The sequence below is a fragment of the Lepidothrix coronata genome, unplaced genomic scaffold (assembly GCF_001604755.1).
Source record: "Lepidothrix coronata isolate B3197 unplaced genomic scaffold, Lepidothrix_coronata-1.0 Scaffold0, whole genome shotgun sequence".
Lineage (NCBI taxonomy): Eukaryota > Metazoa > Chordata > Aves > Passeriformes > Pipridae > Lepidothrix > Lepidothrix coronata.
The window spans coordinates 18,840,347-18,858,216 of record NW_016690180.1 but is presented as its reverse complement, the minus strand read 5'-3'; the positions used below and the strand labels follow the sequence as shown (position 1 = coordinate 18,858,216).

The 17,870-nt window shown below is 40.1% G+C and overlaps 1 protein-coding gene and 1 long non-coding RNA gene across 6 annotated transcripts in view; one reads left to right on the top strand and one right to left on the bottom strand.

Annotated features, from left to right (window-relative positions):
* Nucleotides 1-9,121, bottom strand: part of TAPT1 (transmembrane anterior posterior transformation 1) — a 50,264-nt gene extending 41,143 nt beyond the window's left edge. For 2 of the 4 annotated variants that reach the window (XM_017831120.1, XM_017831042.1), the window contains exon 1: nucleotides 4,163-4,258. Coding sequence is in view for 2 of the 4 variants with exons in the window: in XM_017830949.1 (XP_017686438.1) it covers nucleotides 4,168-4,298; nucleotides 8,891-9,101 (342 nt within the window). In the remaining 2 variants the exon portion in view is untranslated. Of the gene's footprint in view, nucleotides 1-4,162; nucleotides 4,299-8,890 lie in introns of those variants that run through there. The other 2 variants (XM_017830949.1, XM_017830879.1) reach the window with 2 other exon arrangements.
* Nucleotides 9,122-9,754: 633 nt separating this feature from the next.
* Nucleotides 9,755-17,870, top strand: part of LOC108492575 — an 81,424-nt gene continuing 73,308 nt past the window's right edge. For both annotated transcript variants that reach the window (XR_001873154.1, XR_001873156.1), the window contains exon 1: nucleotides 9,755-9,783. This is a non-coding gene — a long non-coding RNA (uncharacterized LOC108492575). The remainder of the gene's footprint in view (nucleotides 9,784-17,870) is intronic.

The following is a 17,870-nucleotide window of genomic DNA, read 5'->3' as shown; positions in this document are numbered from 1 at the left end:
AATAAAACAGAATTATGTTAGTAGTTTATAAAGGGTTACAAAAGTTCATAAAGAATTATTTTATGAAAAATACAACTGCGCAAGGCTAATTTACCAAATAAGCACAACACTCTCACTTGCTCAATCAGCTGAACTGTAACAAAAATTAACATGCTATGCACTTTGAAGACTATTCAGCAAAAATTCTGCACCACAAGGTCCAAGCAGCAAAGGCTTTTGCAGACTTTCACAGCTCACCGAACTCAGTCTTTATTTAATGGATGAACTGCACTTGGATATAACTGTAGCTCATTTTCCAGTGGTGACTTTCCTCTAAGGTTACAAAAATTCATGTTTTAACCTTAGAGGAAAAAAGCTGTGTGTAAATGTGCACAGCCAGTTTTCAGTATTACCCCCCCTCCATTTTTTTTATTACCTGGTAAATTTTCTACTGCATAGCTAATTACAGTTTGGTAGATCTCTTTCACGGCATATTCATCTTTTTCATATAAGAATATAAACTATGAAGAGGTAAATTTCCCATTGCCCTCTGTTTAAGTGCTTTATCCTTAAATTTACAGAAATAGTTAAAGCCATTTCACTACAGCCCTAAGCCAAGCAACTCTACGATAATTAAACTAGACATAAACTCTACAAATTGAAAGCTCTTGTATACCAGACTCTCTTCACATGACATTCCTTCTTCATCTGATCTTCGGATGATTCTATGAGTCTACCTGAATGAGATTCTAGGCACATGCTTTTATACTTCTGTCAGACCAGGAGCTAATATTTTTTCTTTCAAGGATAATCATGTAAAAAAGCAAGCTTGTCTTACTGCACAATTAAGACTAGCAACATCTAAGCAGGCCGAAAGTCCATGACAGATATGCATTTACATGTGGAAGTTGTATGTACTGCTGATGAGAAAGGAAGACACTGGGGTAGTGGGGTGTGTATAAACCAAAGTACAAGCAAATTACTTTTATCTCCCATAAGCCTTTCAAAATACCTTCTTTGTGCAACAGCCACATCAGTGTCCAAGGAGCTACATATCACTGATGTGTGCCCTTCTCTCACTCTTACTCCTTGTGCATCCTTATAACTTTGACAGCAATCCTACGGACTGCACTCCACTGCATCTATCCGTAAGCCACATTAAGAGGACTGGCTTGGGCACAACAGCACTGCTGTCATTCCTAAGTTGTTACTTTCCCTTATAATATTATTTCAACTAATTCTGCAGTGGCAGAATATTTCAATATCATCATGATATTAAGGTCTCTTCCCTGACATTCACTTATTTGCCTCTAATACCATATTCTAAAATTTCAGCAGAGAGTTATCATTTAAAGTTATCAGGAGCAGTGTTACATGAATGGTGGATAAATGTATGCAGTGCATTAATATGCTATTAAGCAACCTATTTCTTTGCTAACTTTTAAACCAGGTGCTGAATTTTCAAGCACTGGGGATGACAGAGCTGAACACACCTTTTTTTTTTTTTTTAACTCCTTAACCCAAGCAAAATAGAAAGGTAGCCTGTCATTTTGCCTCTCTGTTCTTTGAGGACATTTTTATAATCTCGAAAACAACACTACATTTTCTTTTAGATTTAGACAGACTTCTTCTCTGCCTGAGCATAATGATGGTTTATCACATTCTGTAAGCTTGTGTTAATATTTGCAATTGTTGTTTAATGTCCTCTTTTTTCTAATTTTTTTACTACAATGCACTTGCACATTTACATGCATCCATTTAAATATAATCAGTACTGAACCTTCCAGTCCTTTCTGTAAACATTATTTTTGCTGCTACATTCCAGATACTGAGGAACTAACAGAAAAGCTTACAGAGCTTTTCCATCATCATGATTATAACTTAGAAAAAGAGCACAGTTTAATTTTGAGATCAACTAACAAGTCTTCCCTTAAGATGGCAGGAAGAGAGACCACCTTTTCAATTAGTATAAATACCCTACTACAAGGAAAAGTTTCCACTGAAATTGCACAAAAAGCTTAAGTGACCGTACATTATCTAGCTTCCCCAAATAAAAAAGGGTAGTCAGAACAACAAATACAAAAATACTGCCCTTTTAACATCACACCCCACTCTAAACTCTGGGAATGTAATAAGTTCATGTTAAATAATATCTCCCAGTATTAGGCTTTGATAAATTTACTCCAGTTTATTCTCACTATCTGATTACAATTTTCATTCTTATTCTGTAATTATACTACTAGGTAGAAAAAGCCATTAAGAAAATTCTTCTGTTCCTTTCCTAGTGTCTTACATGCCTTATTTCAAGTAAACAGATTTTTGTATCACGTAGGCAAGCGGTTCCTGCAACAGGTGATGATCTGTACACTAGTTAGCTTTCTTTCTAGATGCTCATCATCGTATTTTTTTTTAATGAGGAAGATTCAATTTGACATAGCTAGTATGGGTACTAAGCTGGACTAAGCCAATGCAAAGAACTAACAGATTTGTTTCATAATCTCCCTTTAAGAAGATAATTATCACTTTTAAAATCTGTTTATTATTCACTTTCATAATATTTCATATTCAAAGTACAGACTGAAATTTGATGGGGTTTGCATGGTAAATCAATTTTACTACAGCATCAATCTTATGTATAAAAAGACTGCTGGTCATTACTTGCTCCTACACACTGAAAGTTTTATTGGAAATCTGAGGTGATGATCCTTCGGAATAACTTCTGTGCCTTGGAGACAGCATGTAAATCTATATAATTACAGTGGAGATGATGTAGAACTGCTGTATTTTTCAAATGAGTCTCTACCATAGGTGGAATATTCTACCACAAACTGGAATGGGTAAACAGTGAGGACGTGAAGACACCACCCCGGGAGAGTTCAAAGCCCATCTGCCTCTGATCCCCAGCAACCTGTTTGTTGTAGGTGACACAGTTTTAAGGAAGGGCATGGATTACATCATCTCAGAGGTCCATCCCAATCTCATTCATTCTGTGATTTTCTGCAGTAATTGACTGGGAATTTAGCTTTCTAAAACCAGGCCTTACCATGGTCCAGGGATCAATTTAATGATACTGAAGGAAGAACCAGGTGCTACTGACAAAGGGAATCCTACTCTCCCTCCTTCCTCCACTGCACTTTCATCTTTCTACCCCTACCCAAAGCTACAGAGGTCCCCTTCTGTAGGCTCTGGACTGTCAAGAATATTGGCTGAGCAAATCAGCTCAATATCCTAGCACAGAATAAACAGAGCAAGAAAAGTGAAGCATTCACTGCTGAATTATGAGTTGATTTAACTCTTGGAACAGTCCAATAAGCTCATGCAAAGCAGGCAGCATGCATAAAGCAGGAGACTGAAGTGGGAGGAAGAGTGAAATAAGCCTCTTCCTTCAATGTAAGTTAAATTGATTTAGTTCTATTTGTAACTTCATCCATAGATATTCTGGAAATTTTAGCAATCTTAATTTTAATGTTATCATTACACTGCGTCCTAGCCAAACCTTATTACCAGTGTTGCCTTACTCATTATCCTTGAGCATACTGCTGCTGCTGCCTCCCAAATCAACATGGTTATGCCAAAATAAAACTCTCCTCTACCTTACACCACTGGAATTGGCTCACTGCAGGGCCAGAATGACATCTAAGCTGATATAAAGGAGGTGGCTGGAATCCCTCAGGAAGGGCCACAGCACTGGGATAGAGAGGGAAGATGTGGTAAACAGTAGCAAGAAGCAAAATAGAAGACTATGAAAATTATGTCAAAAACCTTAGACAAACTCATCCATCACCACATTTTTATAAGACTGAAATCTTCCCATCCTCAAACCATTAAAGACTTGAAAAAAAATCTGTACAATTTTGTAGCAAAATGTAATTTTGCATTATAAAAAGTTTTCTTTTAATTGACTATTCCTTTAAGCATCAGTGACATCTTTATATTTGAATTAATTTGTCATCATCTGGACTTGTCTGTCCCTGCTAATAAGCTGAGCTGCAAGCAGTAACAAGCAAACATAGGCAAAAAACCCCCCGAAACAAAAACATTTAAGTTAGTAACACTGAAAAATAATCATTATAGATAATTACATCTTTTTTTTAGTAGCAAAGGTGTTTTATAAACACATATTTCCTTAAATACTTTAATGCAACAGATGTCATCTCTAAATTGAATCAAATATTAAACATACTTCACCTTCTCCAGTTCTTTTGGTATCCGCATGCACGTGTACACTCTCTCTCTCCGCTCCGTGTATTTTGCTTCATTGTGTTCAAGGAAGTAACCTCTTGTTAGCTCAGCACTGATGAACCTCAGCAATGAAAGATCTATTCAGAAACACACAGAAGCAGAAGACACTTCAGACTTCAGGCATGATGTCCAAAGGGTGAGAAGCTGCCGTGCTTTTGTTACTTGTCTCTTGCTACATGTTTCATTTACAAGGCCTCTAACCCAGAAGGTTTCTGCTGATGGTTAAATAACTGTACGGAAGGAGCTGTATGAGAAGCAAGTCCTATGCTCTCCCCTTCATTACCCTGTTGCCTCCCAACAAACAAAAGAAGCTACTTTTCCCAGGCCATCCTTTCCATCAGATAACCCAAAACATTACTCAAAGCTGCTACACTGAATGCAATAAACTTAATTTATTGACAGTCCTCCTAAATTTACCAAGCTCCATTTTTGACTTCTTAAAAGCTATTTTCTCTCTCAGCAACATTAGCAACCTTTTTTTTTTATTACAAAGAAAAACTTTCTGTAAGATCAAAATGTTCACGGACACATGATCCCAAGTCATTCAGTACACAAACAGTACAAGCACACTGAACATTTGGAGATCAGAACAAAGTCTTGCACAATCAAAAAGCCATCAGGCATGCACAAGTTTTCTGTGTTTTAATGCCTATAGGTAAACAAGCTGAAGGCTGACTGACCTATGTTTAGCCGACTCATATGTCTTCTAAAAAAGACTTTGCACAGAGTAGTCTTGCAAAATTAATAACATATGAAATTAAGAAAAACATATGAAATCATAATTATGAAATTCAGGCTCTCAGCACAAAGAGGTTGAGCTTAAGATTCAACACTCACTGACGAGGTCTGACATCACCACCTCCTTGTAACACTTCAGAAGTGACAGAACACTACAATGAAGTTCAGCGTCTCTGGTTATTGGTATTTAAAAATAGAAACTCTCAGTGTTCACACAGCCTTGAAAAGATGTAAATGACTGATCTAGACAAACAGGTGAAAAGCTACAGAGCACCTACCATGACACAAGCACATGTTCACAAACAGTAAACTCAGATTTTAGCCAAATTCTTAGTGACTATTAGAGGTGGAAGGGACCTTGCATGGTAGAATGGTCCACATTTCTCTCAGGATGAAGAGGCTGTATAGTAGTAATAGTAAAACTGCCTCGGTAACAGCTGGTAAGAGAGGAATGCAAGTATGGACACTACACATGAAACATTCACCCAAAACCATCTGAGGTTTTGGCCTTTTCAGTAGTCACCACATTGAAGATGAAGACCATTAACATAAACAGTAGCCAGAAAATTATGAAGTGTTTCAAAGCAGAGAAGGAACCAGCTTAAACAGAAGTATACAAGAAGCAGAAGAGACAAGGTGTGCTTATAACCTACACTGCCTTGGGGACACACACACACACGTATTGAGTGTGATTAGAACTTGGGGGGATTACAAACAAGCACCTTGAAGTTTGTGGTGGTGTATTAACATTCTTTGCATGCCTGGTATTGTGATCTATCATGTTGCCTATACTGATCACAGCTATATAACTCAGTAAGCGCAGGTTAATTATGTATTGTTAATAAATCATGATTTCCTTTAAACTAAGTGAACTGAATCGTTTTTCCCCTGTATGAGCTTGTTTGGATAGTGATTTTGATGATTTATATATTACTGATCCACTTCTGTAAGGCAGGCCAACACCACTCTAAGCCTTAAAATCATTTATTTTAAAACAAACAAACCAACATGTAGTTTAATTAGCAAATAATATTTACATGTAAAGTTTCAATCAAAGTTCATTCTGTGAAACAAAGCAGAAATTCATACCACTAAATCAGTGTTCAGATCTCTTGTGAGCACTATTACTTGTAATTTTTTTTGGTTTTGCCAATTCTTCCTTGTTTAGAAACATGAAAGCAAAGAGATAACTTTAGGTGTAAACACACTGAGTAACCACTCTGTTAACTGCCTAGGTGTATTTTCTTCCACATCGGATAACTGACCTTCTCTAACTTAAAGATAATGCAACCTCAAGCAACTGAAGTTCCCTGCACAATAAATATATGCATATGGGCAACCACCATAGAGTAACTTATGGGTCCCTGTCAACTTGAGATATTCAATGATTTTAGCTAATGAGTTATTTGTTCCCACTCCTTCTTACCTCACACAAACTATTTCATAGGCCTATTACTGAAAAACAAATGATTTTAAGTTTTTGTCACCTGGCTACACTTTCATGCCCCGGATATTAAGGGAAAATCATCCTCATGACTGAGGTTGATCAATACACAAGCTCCAGACTGTGACTGCAAAATAATCTCCCCAGTGACAGAGGATGCACTAGAACACAGTCACTCAGCCACCTCCTTTCTGGGCACTCAATGCTGCCCAGCATCAGCCCAGCATCAGCCCTAGCCCTGTGCCAGCTGTGAAAAAGATTAGTGGTTGACCCTGTAGGAAAAACACAGTAACCAAAAGAACAGCATGAGACACCGAGGCAGGACAAAGCAATAAATCATTTGAAAAATGGCTTAATTCTGCTATCAAAGCATCAGGCAACATTTGCTTTTAAAAGTAAACACTCTAACTCCTACTTCAAATTCCTTCCCTACTTCAAATTTCCCTCTTTTGCAGTCAGAAAATTTTAGACTGCGGCTCAAGTTTAATCTGTTCAGACAGCATACTCTTAATGCTTATAGTATGCTGATTTATCTGCTCACCTCAAGAGAGGAAAGCATAAGCAGCTTCAAAAACATAAAGGGCCACAAATTTCTTCAAGGTAAGAAGATAATGATTTACCTAAGTTATATTTCAATGCACAGCTACACAAAGGATAACCATTAACCAGAAATGCAGAGGAAAAGTTGTGCAAGCATGAAATGCACTGCGCTTCAATAAGTTTTTATTACATAATCATAACTTTAATCCCAAATGCAACAATTCCAGGCACTCACTTCACTCCCAGCAATCCTAAATACACACTTCTGTAAACACACCAATTAATCAATGAAGAAAATATATATTTTAAAAAGCATTTCCTTCTTCTCTAAACAACTTCTTTTTACAGTAGTAGTCCTGCTTCATCATCATGAAGAAAACTCTACTTCTATTATTTAACATATTACTACCCTTAGGTTAGTTAAGATTTTGAGTTGCTCTATCAAGAAGCCTATTCTCCCTATGTTTTCTTGCCCTGAAGAGTCAGAGAGCACCAATGATTTCTAACTATTTTTAAATTTCAAATCTATTGCTGGAACATAGTTAGGTATTTTTCAGTGCCTCCAAGAACAGTTCCTTTATAAAGTTATTCAACTGTCTGTCAGGCACATCAGTATGTATCTTGATCATTCTTTTTTCACCTCAAGGCAATTCATAATACTACAGTCAAGCCAATTCTTTTCTAACTATGGAAATTACATCACCATTACATTCTGTAGTGTTCGTCAACACCACAGAACTGCAGTCAATGATGCTGCATGTCCTATGACATAACACATCAGAAACAAACACAACACCCATCAAACTCAGAAGGAAAGTGTTCAATTGTTAAATTACTTTAATAAATCCTAATTATTTTCTTTTTTTTTGCATTTGATGAAACCTGTGTTATCACACTCAAGCAACATTGAGGGAGAAAGCCTGGAAAGTTGAACACTTCAAGCACTTTCCAGATTTTTAGCAAGCCAATCAATTAAGAATACGGTGCTAATAAAGTTATTTATAACTTTACCAACATTAAATCCACCCTGATACACCAACTGACAATTTTTACAAGAATAGCAGGACTATTTTAAAAAAATTACTTGGTAGATACCCGAAATAACCAGTTCAAGTGTGAACGTACATAGAGCTGCAGACTGATAGCAAAAGCAATGACCTTTTCCCTTTTTTCCCCCCTATAAATCCACAGTTAGTAAACTACACTTAGATTAAAAGACTTCTAACAATCTGCGTACAAGTTCAAAGCTCCAACAGCACCGCTACTGTCAGTAGTAGAGGCAAAGACCACTGTGCTCACAGCTGTGTGAACAAGCTGTGTGAACAAGAACTGGCAGGACGATGAAGCGTTTCACGTACTTCACCAAGAAAGTTGAGCGAGCCCGCAGCCTCCCGGCCCCGGCTCTCCGCTCCTGTCACACACGCTGCCGGGCAGGACCGAGCCTCACAGCCCGAGTTCCAGCTCCAGGACACAACGCACCCCAGGGTGATGCCCGTGCTGCTCACAAACCTCCTGGCCATCACCATTTGAGAAGCTGCGTGACAGGGCACGGGGACCCCACCGCCCGCGCTCCCCTTCCCCAACACGCCGGGGACACACCGGCCACGCCGAGAGGCTTCTCCGCACCGACCGGGCGAGTTCGCAGGCCGAACCCACGGGCAGGGGCTGAGGGAAAGCTCCCCGCGAGCCGCCCGCCGCTCCTCGGTCCCGCCCGGTCCCGGCGCACTTTCTGAAGTCGGTCGCCCAAGTTCGCACGGGCAGCGACGGCGCCCTCAGGCACCACCCTGGCAACCGGCCCCTCGGGCGGCGCTGTGAAAAGCCAGCGCCGGCCACCCGCGCCGGGCAACACCGCCTCGGCCACCCCGGTCCCCCGTGAGAGCCACCGCCGCCCGGGCTCCGCGCTGCCGCCCGCAGGCCGCTCCCTGTGCCGCCGCCGCCGCCACTCACCCGACAGGCTCCTCTTCTTCTTCCTGCCCCGGTCGCTCTCGTAGAAGCCCAACGTCTCGGTTCGCTGCTGCGGAGACGGCTGCCCCGGGCCGGCGGCGGGCGGTCGCGGGTCGCTGCTGCCCCAGAGAGTTTTGGGCTCTCCGCGGCCGCCGTCCTGCCGCCCGTCCCCGGCGGTGCCCGGCGCGGTGGCGGCGTCGGCCACGCCGGCCATGTTCGCCGCCCGCTGCGCGCCCGCCGCCCCCGCGCCGCGCGCCTGCCGCTGACTCATCACCGCGCGACAGCCGCGGGACCGGCCGCGCGCCGCTGCCCCGCGCGCGGGGGGCGGGGGCGGGGCCGTGGCCGTCGCGCCGCCATCTTGTGCCGCTGTTAACCCTTCACGGGCCGGGGGTTCCTCCTCGCGCCTCCCTCTGTGAGGCTCCCTCTGTGAGGCTCCCTCTGGTTTTGTGGATCCTGCAGGGCACAAATAACGCTATTTGCGTTGGGGGACAGCTCTAGGCTTTGTTCGTAAACTGGCTGTGATGGTCACGGTTTAACACACCCCCCTTAACGCGTGGGGCTGGGGGACAGCAGTTCAAAGCAGCTGGAAACAACGTGATGAATCCACCTTGAGCCATGCAAATAAAAGACCTTGTGCAAAAAATGGAAAGCGGGCGGTGAATTATTAACTCTAAAGCCAACAGGGGTCCGATGAACTGCAGGACGCGGGTTGGCCTGGACAGGGCTCTTGAGGTCACAGCCCCGCGCTGCCCCGGCTGGGACGGCGCCGGGAGGAGCCGCGGCTGCCGAGCCCACGGGGAGCGGCTGGAGCCCCCCGGCCCACAGGGAGCTCACCAGCCCCTGCAGGGCTTGAGGAGCCCGCGGAGGTCACGGAGCCCCACGAGCCCGAAAACCAGGTCTGAAAGCATGCGGTTCCTGAAGTGCTGAGGCTGGAAATGCTGTTCGCTGCTGGCAGCGTCGTACTGGCGGCGATGAGGCTTGCCACAGACCATACTAATGAAAACTAACTGTTCCTGCAGCAAACCGCTTATAATTAATACACAAGCAAACAAGAATATAAGTAGCAGGCAGCTTCAACGTAACAGTGAAGCACTCGGTTGCAGGGCAATTCACATGGGCACGAAGACAAAATACCTGGCCTGAATTTCAAGTACAAGATCTCCTTCACATTCAGTTCTTGTGTTCTTATCAGGCATTCACAGGCCAGATGCAGTCAGCTTAATATTTAGCCACTCACCCTGGGAAAACAAAGAATGCTTTATTCTTTCTTTGCAAGGCCATAGTAGTTTTCCTGTATAACTCTTAAGTTATAAAGTTGTCCCAAAGAGCATTCCAGGCTTTGGATAGACTAGAGGTTCCCGTTTCCATTGCCTTTAGTGGTTCTAAATGCCCCAAATCTGGTAGGATTAATTTAAATCTTGTATTTTTGGGCAGTAGAGCACTTTTTACAGGCACTCGTAATAAGAGAATCATATAGGGAGCTAATAGTGATCACTACTACACATATCAATTTGGACTTTCATCTTTTCTCTGTAGATGTAAAAGGCAGTTGGAAAAATAGGATGTGGAACAAAGAGCTCCAAAAATAGCCGACAAATTACCTCGGTTGAAAGCTGCTGCAGTCTGTGCAAAGTTATATGACAAACTGGGAGACATTCTGCTTCTCTCCTTCCAACTCTGTATAAAGCTTCTATCCATCCATAAGATGTGCTTCATGATATTTAAGGACAACAAATTGTCACAGCCTTGTTATCAGTCTTACCAAAAAGAAGGTCCTTGCAGCATCAAACATCATCTAACAACCAGGCACACTGAGAAGCTATCTAATGAGTTGCCAGCATCACTTGTGACAGCACATACATTTTCTGTTCAGGGGTTGACCCAAGATAACCTTGCTTAGTTTACAACATCTTCCAGTTTTGTGCTTGAAGTCGTTCAGCTGAAGGCATGATAATAGTATGACTGCAATATGGTTCAGCTAAGAATTTACTCATCTCTTTGGCACTTCAAAACCACATTGAGTACCTATCCTCAATTTTCTACCCATGGAATCCTTCTGTATGCTTTTTTCTGTATTTATGTACAATTTATAACCATCATTGGCTGAATTTATAATATATTCTTTTTCACATGCAAATATGTATATATTTCAAGTGATATTTTGGCACAGTGGCCACTTCCAGAAGGTTAATCCAACTGCAGCAAAATCCAGTTTTTATGTATTTGAGTCCTTGAACTAGGGGGGAGAAGTTGTTTGGTGACGAATGTTAGCAGTGTTCATATAGGAAGTAGTGGTTCATTGTGATACCTACGGTTGGGAGTTATCTGGCACCGTTTGCTGTTTGGGCACAAAAAGCAGTACTTTTTTGCTTTCCATAGCTTATCTGCTATGAGACATGGTGTGGAGTGACTCTGCAGCGGGTCAGAATCTGCTTTACAGTTTCATAACCGTTCACCAATCTTTTCCTGAAGAGATTTTTTAGAGCAAGACACAGTCCTGTCTATGTTCCCACAGCTGCAGTTCCCCTTTTTTTCCCCAAAAGATAATCAGCAGGTGGAGAGGAAAGGGAGGATTATTTCAAAACAATGACTGTGTGCAGGAAAAAACCCAGTTTCATTCATAGAACAGCAAAAACGATTAGTATACTGAATACAGCCCAGGAAGTAAAGGCTACTTGAATTTTATTAGAAATGTCAGCACAACTAGTCTTCGGGGCTTTGCACAAGCTTATTTTTTTGCCTTAAATTTTCTATACATATAGATTAATGTTTATCTACCTTTAAAGTATATTATATATAATCATCACAGAGGGATTTTTGCTCATTTGATATCAGGAAATTTTTTCAGGCACTTTTAAGTATTAAAATTTTATAGTGTCCAGCTCAGCTGTGCTTTAGTCCCTGAGTACTCATTGCTACAACTGCTTTCTCTCCTAGTGAGGATGGTCTTTTTCTGTAGAACATTTTACTTGGTTTAAAACTCCTTCTTTTTTTGTAATGGATCTTTTTCCCCCATAAGACCCAACAAAAGGTCATTAAGAAGAAGATTCAGAAAATGGATAAAAATTGTTTTCATAGTGCTTTTTGGTGGCAGAACTTTGTTGTCTTTTCAGACCTTGCCATCTGTGTCATCTACCCCCACCAACTCAGATAATCCCCTCTTAACAGAGATGGCATATCAGTGATGTGTGCTAAAAAAGAGGTTAAGTAATATCTTTTTAGAGAGCAATACAAACATGGAAAAAAATCTGTCAACAAAATTATATCTCATATGAGATGCAAATTGTGGACATAGGTTAGGAAATGTGAAAGAAGTATAGAGAAAAGTTTGGAAACTCAGTGTACTACCAAGAAGAGGTAGATGAAACTGGAGAACACGTTAACTAGCAATAAAGAAGATGCAGGTGTTAAAATGATGGTAGTAACAATGAATACTCATAGCAGTATGAAACAATTATGAGTAACTGCAATACTCATAACCGTGAAAACATCTGGTATCTTTCCATTGTAAGCTTTTTGTTAGTAGGGGTCAAACTTCTTTAGACTTTGCAATATTGCTTAAAACAGACTAAATACTAAAAAGGTATGCTTTAATGGTTTAATTTCTTGAGTATCCTTCAGGAATTATCTTGGATTATTGTCTTCATTGCTTTCAATCATTTTTTGTTTTTAAAAGTGTCATTGCTGAGTACACCTTCTGTGGGGAGGCAAGTCAACAAAACTTGGGGTGAATTCAAAGTACAATAATGCCAATTTATTTCCACAACAAAATATTTTCAGGTCCTTTTGTAATATAAACAATTTATTTTGCATTAGGTTTGTGACTTTTAGTTCATCGATCCACTTATTATGTGGGTGCATATTCATTCTTCTACTAAAGGCAATGAATCTCTTAGCAACAACTGATACTAGCAAACTTAGGTCTAAATCTCTCAGAGTCGCAGCTGTCATATATTTGCAAGGTACAAAAGTATTGGTTAGAAATATAATCTAATTCTGTCTCAGTCAGTTGTGTTTTGGTAGCTGAAGTTAAAAATATCTGTTTACGCCCACAGGAGAAAAAGTCATGTAAAGACTGTTTCCTTCATCTTATGTTCAACATCTAAGCAGTACATTAATGTTTGCATGGGATAATCTTCACTATGAAAAATAATCAGTATAAGAAATTGTTGTATACACACTAGTAACCTAAGTGTTTCCCCCCCCTTTTTTTTTTTAAATTTCAATAGAAAATATACGATTCTAGAGTTTACCATATTTTTTCCTGAGTTGTAGGCTCACTAAAGATTAGGTTGATTCCTAGGTAAGCTAAGGGCATTACTCAACATCAGCATGTCCTTGAATAATGAAAGTACAAATCATGTTATGCAATACCATAGTACCTGAAAGTCGGGTTTGACTTCTCACTGGTACATTTCCATTATTTGTTTGCTTTAGAAACTGTATTATATAGCACAGGAGCTACTGCACAGCTAAAATCAGTGGTGCTTTCCGATGACACCATAATTTTCCACACCTGCCATCTTTGAAATTTTTGGAAGAAATAATTCTTTTCAGACACTTTTGTATGGTATTTTATCCCAGGACCATAGTTCAAGCAGGATTGAAGGGCAGAGGTACAGAAAGTTGCTTCAGTATTACAGGTTTTTAAATGCATGCTCACATTATCTTAAAAATAAAATTGAAAATATTCTTTGATTTTTGTTAAGACTTCTAAGAGTTTCCTAGTGTAATATTTTTTATATCTCTTTTCCTGTCAGATATCTTGATTTTTTTTTAATCAAGCAAATACTTTTTCTGTGACCATCAATGACAGTTTTTTCCTGCTCATGGTCTGATCTCCATTTCCCAGTGTCAAAATTTCTTCAGGGTTTATATATCCTTATCAAAATGCCACAACTAATACGTAAACTAATGACTCTATTGGAGTCCAGATATCTGAATCTCTGATGCCCTTTATGTAGAAAAGCAGCAAAGGTTCTTTTCAACATCATCATCACTGAACTCAGTGATATGTGGGGCATTTCCCCATAAGGTTCACACATTTGAAAGTAAAGTAGCCCCAAGATTCCTAACTCTCTTTAATTCCAAGTTACTTTTATCACAAGCTTCAACCTGAGATGCTGTAAGAAAGGTTTTGTAATCTCTTCTTTCCTCTTTTTTTCATGTTACATATCTGTAGCTGCATAACATTTAAAGATGGCTCTATACATGGCAAGATAAGTTTAAGTGTTATAAAAAAAGAGTGCAGCTGCCTTTGACTGCATCCTCAGCTGCTTCCTCAGCAAAGCTTAAGACAGACATGAGGTGTGAGAGGAATAGGTGGGAGGAAATTGGTGAAGAAAATGGAGATGGAAAGATGCTTATAAAGAGCTCCAAAAGTCATGAAATGGGAACAGAAGAGCAACTGGAGTATTGTCTCTTAACATCAGTTCCTTGTACCTAAAAATGAAACACCCAGTATTAGAAAGTGATTGGTGTTTTGGTATCAGAAAATGTTGCCTGTGAAGTATGTAATTTATGTAAGTTTCCTAATATATAAGTTGCAGTCTACCATTTCTTCATTTTTTCAGGTTCAAGTAGCAAAGGTGAACCCCCAAACTTAGAGTGTCAGGGTGACTGAATTTACAATACGAGTTTTCAGTCTTGCCAAACCCAAGTGGAGATGGAAATCTGTGTTATAAGAGTCATCAGCAATCAGGATTTCTGTAAATGGTCCTATTGATTTTAATTAGTTGAAAGTCTCAGCTCAGCAAGAGTATTTCCATTATAATAATGTATGAAGACAGATATATGTATATATATACACACAATTAGATTGTGAGATCTCTGGATAGGATCTTAAGTCTCTCATTTCTGGAAAGCATCTCCACTCAGAAGAGAATTTAAATATGCTAGATTTTAACATAATGGTAAGTGTTTTTCTGATTTTAGGCAATAAAAATTACAGAATCACAGAATCAAAGAATGGATAAGGTTGGAAAGAACCACACTGGGTCATCTGATCCAACCTTCCTGCTCAAGCAGGGTCATCCCAGAGCACATGGCACAGGATTGCATCCAGATAATTCTTGAATATCTCCAGTGATGGAGATTCCACAACCTTTCTGGGCAACCTGTTCCAGTGCACAGTCACATCCTCCAGATGTTCCTCACCAGTGCTGGGCAGAGGGACAGGATCACCTCCCTAATGCACTGTGGGATACCATTGGCCTTCTTGGCCACAAAGGCACACTGCTGGCTCATGGACAGCTGGTTGTCCACCAGGACCTCAAGTCCTTCTCCACAGAGCTGCTTTCCAGTAGGTTGACTCCCAGCCTGTCCCAGTGCATGGGGTTAATTCTTCCCAGGTGCAGGACCCTGCATTTACCTTTGTTGAATTTCAGACAGTTCTTCTCTGCCCATCTCTCCAGTCTGTCGAGGTCCTTCTGAAGGGCTGCAGAGCACTGTGGGGTACCAGCCACTCCTCCCAGCTTTGTGTCATCAGTGAACTTGCTGAGGAGGCATCAAACCCTTCATTCAAGTCACTGATAAATAAGTTAAACAATACTGGGCCCACTATTGAACCTTGGGGGACACCACTAGTGACAGGCCTCCAACTAGACCCTGGGCCACTAATTATGACCCTCTGGAATATGCCGTTCAGCCAGTTCTCAATCCATCCCATTGTTCACTCATCCAACCCACACTTCCTGAGTTTGCCTGTGAGGATGTTGTGACAGACAGTGTCAAAAGCTTTGCTGAATCAAGGTAGACAATATCCACTGCTCTCCTTTCACCCATCCAGGTAGTTATTTCACTATAGAATGAATCTGGCTGGTCAAGCATAATTTACGTTTAGTGAATCCATGCTGACTATTCCCGATCACCTTCTTGTCATCCATGTGGATAGATATGGCCTCCAGAATGAGGCATCCATCAGCTTTCCGTGGATTGAGGTGAAGCTGACTGGCCTGCTCCCTGGGTCCTCCTTTGAACACCGGGGGGAGATTTGCTTTCTTCCAGTCCTCAGGCACCTCTCCTGATCTCCATGACCTTTCAAATATGATCCTGAGCAGCCTCACTACAGTGTCTGCCAGCTCTCTCAGCACTTATGGATGCATTCCTTCAGGGCCCATGTGTTCTTCAAAAATGTTAAGCCTCCTGTAGGACTAACTGAGTCGGTTAAGAGGTTCTGGTATCCCTAGTTTAGATTCCTATTTCTGAAAATCATGGCTCATTTTGTAATTATACTTGTACTTGAAAACCATGAACCCTAGCATATACAGAAAAGGAAATATATTGCTTATAAATGTGTAACTAATGGCTTTGAGACCAAATCTTCAGTCATTGTAAGTCAAAATAAAGTCATGACCTTCAGTGGGCTCATGCAGTGTTCATGAGTTTGGGACTGGTTTTGAATTATTTGAAGTTTGAAAGAGTAAATGTGTTATTGTTTAATTGTTATTTGTTATTTAAACAGTGTTAGAATAGGTACACCTAATCCACTGTGCACGATATAAAGAAGGTGAAAAACATTATACAGAACTGCTCTTCATGAACACAGATATTGTTTATATATATATAGGCATGCAAATATTTATTTAGATATATATTACAACAAAATACTAAAATCAAGGTCAACATTAGGAACTAAGTATTGTTTTAGGATTAGAAATGTTCTAAAATCAGCCAGTCTCTTTCAGAAAAGAGTTCAGTGCTGTGTTTTTTAATAATTGTCATCCCTTGAGACTAATTTTTTCTTTCTTTATTGGTTTTGTTATTAACTCTTACAATTCAGTTGTCAAAGGTGAGAACAGCATTTGGATCAAATTCAACTCTAATTTAATTCCAGTAACACCAGTATAACCTGCATGATCTTTTATGTGTTAGTGTGCAGGCATAGACTTTTTATGAATTCACAAACTGTGTCTATCAATATATTAATTTGTGTTTATAAATAGCACAGTTACAGCATCAAGGGTGTGATTTCTTATGTCACAAGCCAAAGACCCTCTGTAGTAGCTTGATGAGATAAGAACACATCATCAACTGGAACTCAAAATTTCCTGTCCTTTTTTTGCTTAAGTTTTATATTTTAAGCAAGCAATTTTAATTTGGCAGGCCCCATACAAATCCAATTATCTTTTGGAACTCCAGGAGGATTGCTCTATCTTAATGAGTAACAAGAGGCACTGCAATGTATTCGGGATTGCTCTTTCAGCCCTGACAGATCATAAAGAATGCCGCTTACACTGAAAATGCTTAATATTCCTACAGAGTAACCCTACCTGCCCTACATTTGCACCTACTAGCACAATATTAACTAAACATGTTTTTCCTTTCCATTTTCAAATTATTATTGTTGTGAGATCCTGTAATTTTCAACAAGTTGTATGCCCCAAAGTCACATTATGAATTGACAGAATTCATGGAGAGACATCAAGAGTAAAAGTTGAGATTCTATTGTCAGTCCCTGAGTTCACATTTGAAATACCAGAATATAGGTATTGGGGTAATCATCAAAGGTTAAGGAATCCAGAAATTTAATTGAAACAATATGAAATATATTCCTTATATGGAAAATATTCTGAAAACACATTTTCGAACACAGGCTTAAGGTGGCTTAAGAAGAAGTCATGTAAATTATGTATCTTGACACTATTATGTTTAAAGTACTGTCAACATTTCAGTTAGTGGGATTTACTGTGGAGTGCTAGATTAACTTCTATCTCAGTCTGATGAATATATGATTTTTTACATTCTAATGGCTTGTTTTGGCCTAAAAAACTTGCACCAGTGTGCATTGATATTCATATGTTTGTTTAGAGCACCTGCACACAGAGATGCTTGTTCACATAACCAAGTACCCAACATTCCATAGAGGTGTTGATAAAAAGAACCCTAGACAAGCAACTATCCAACCAGCTTGCACTGGGATGTCTCCCATGCATACAGATATTTTTGTGGGCATTAGTCAGCTGCTTGGTTATGATAACTTGAT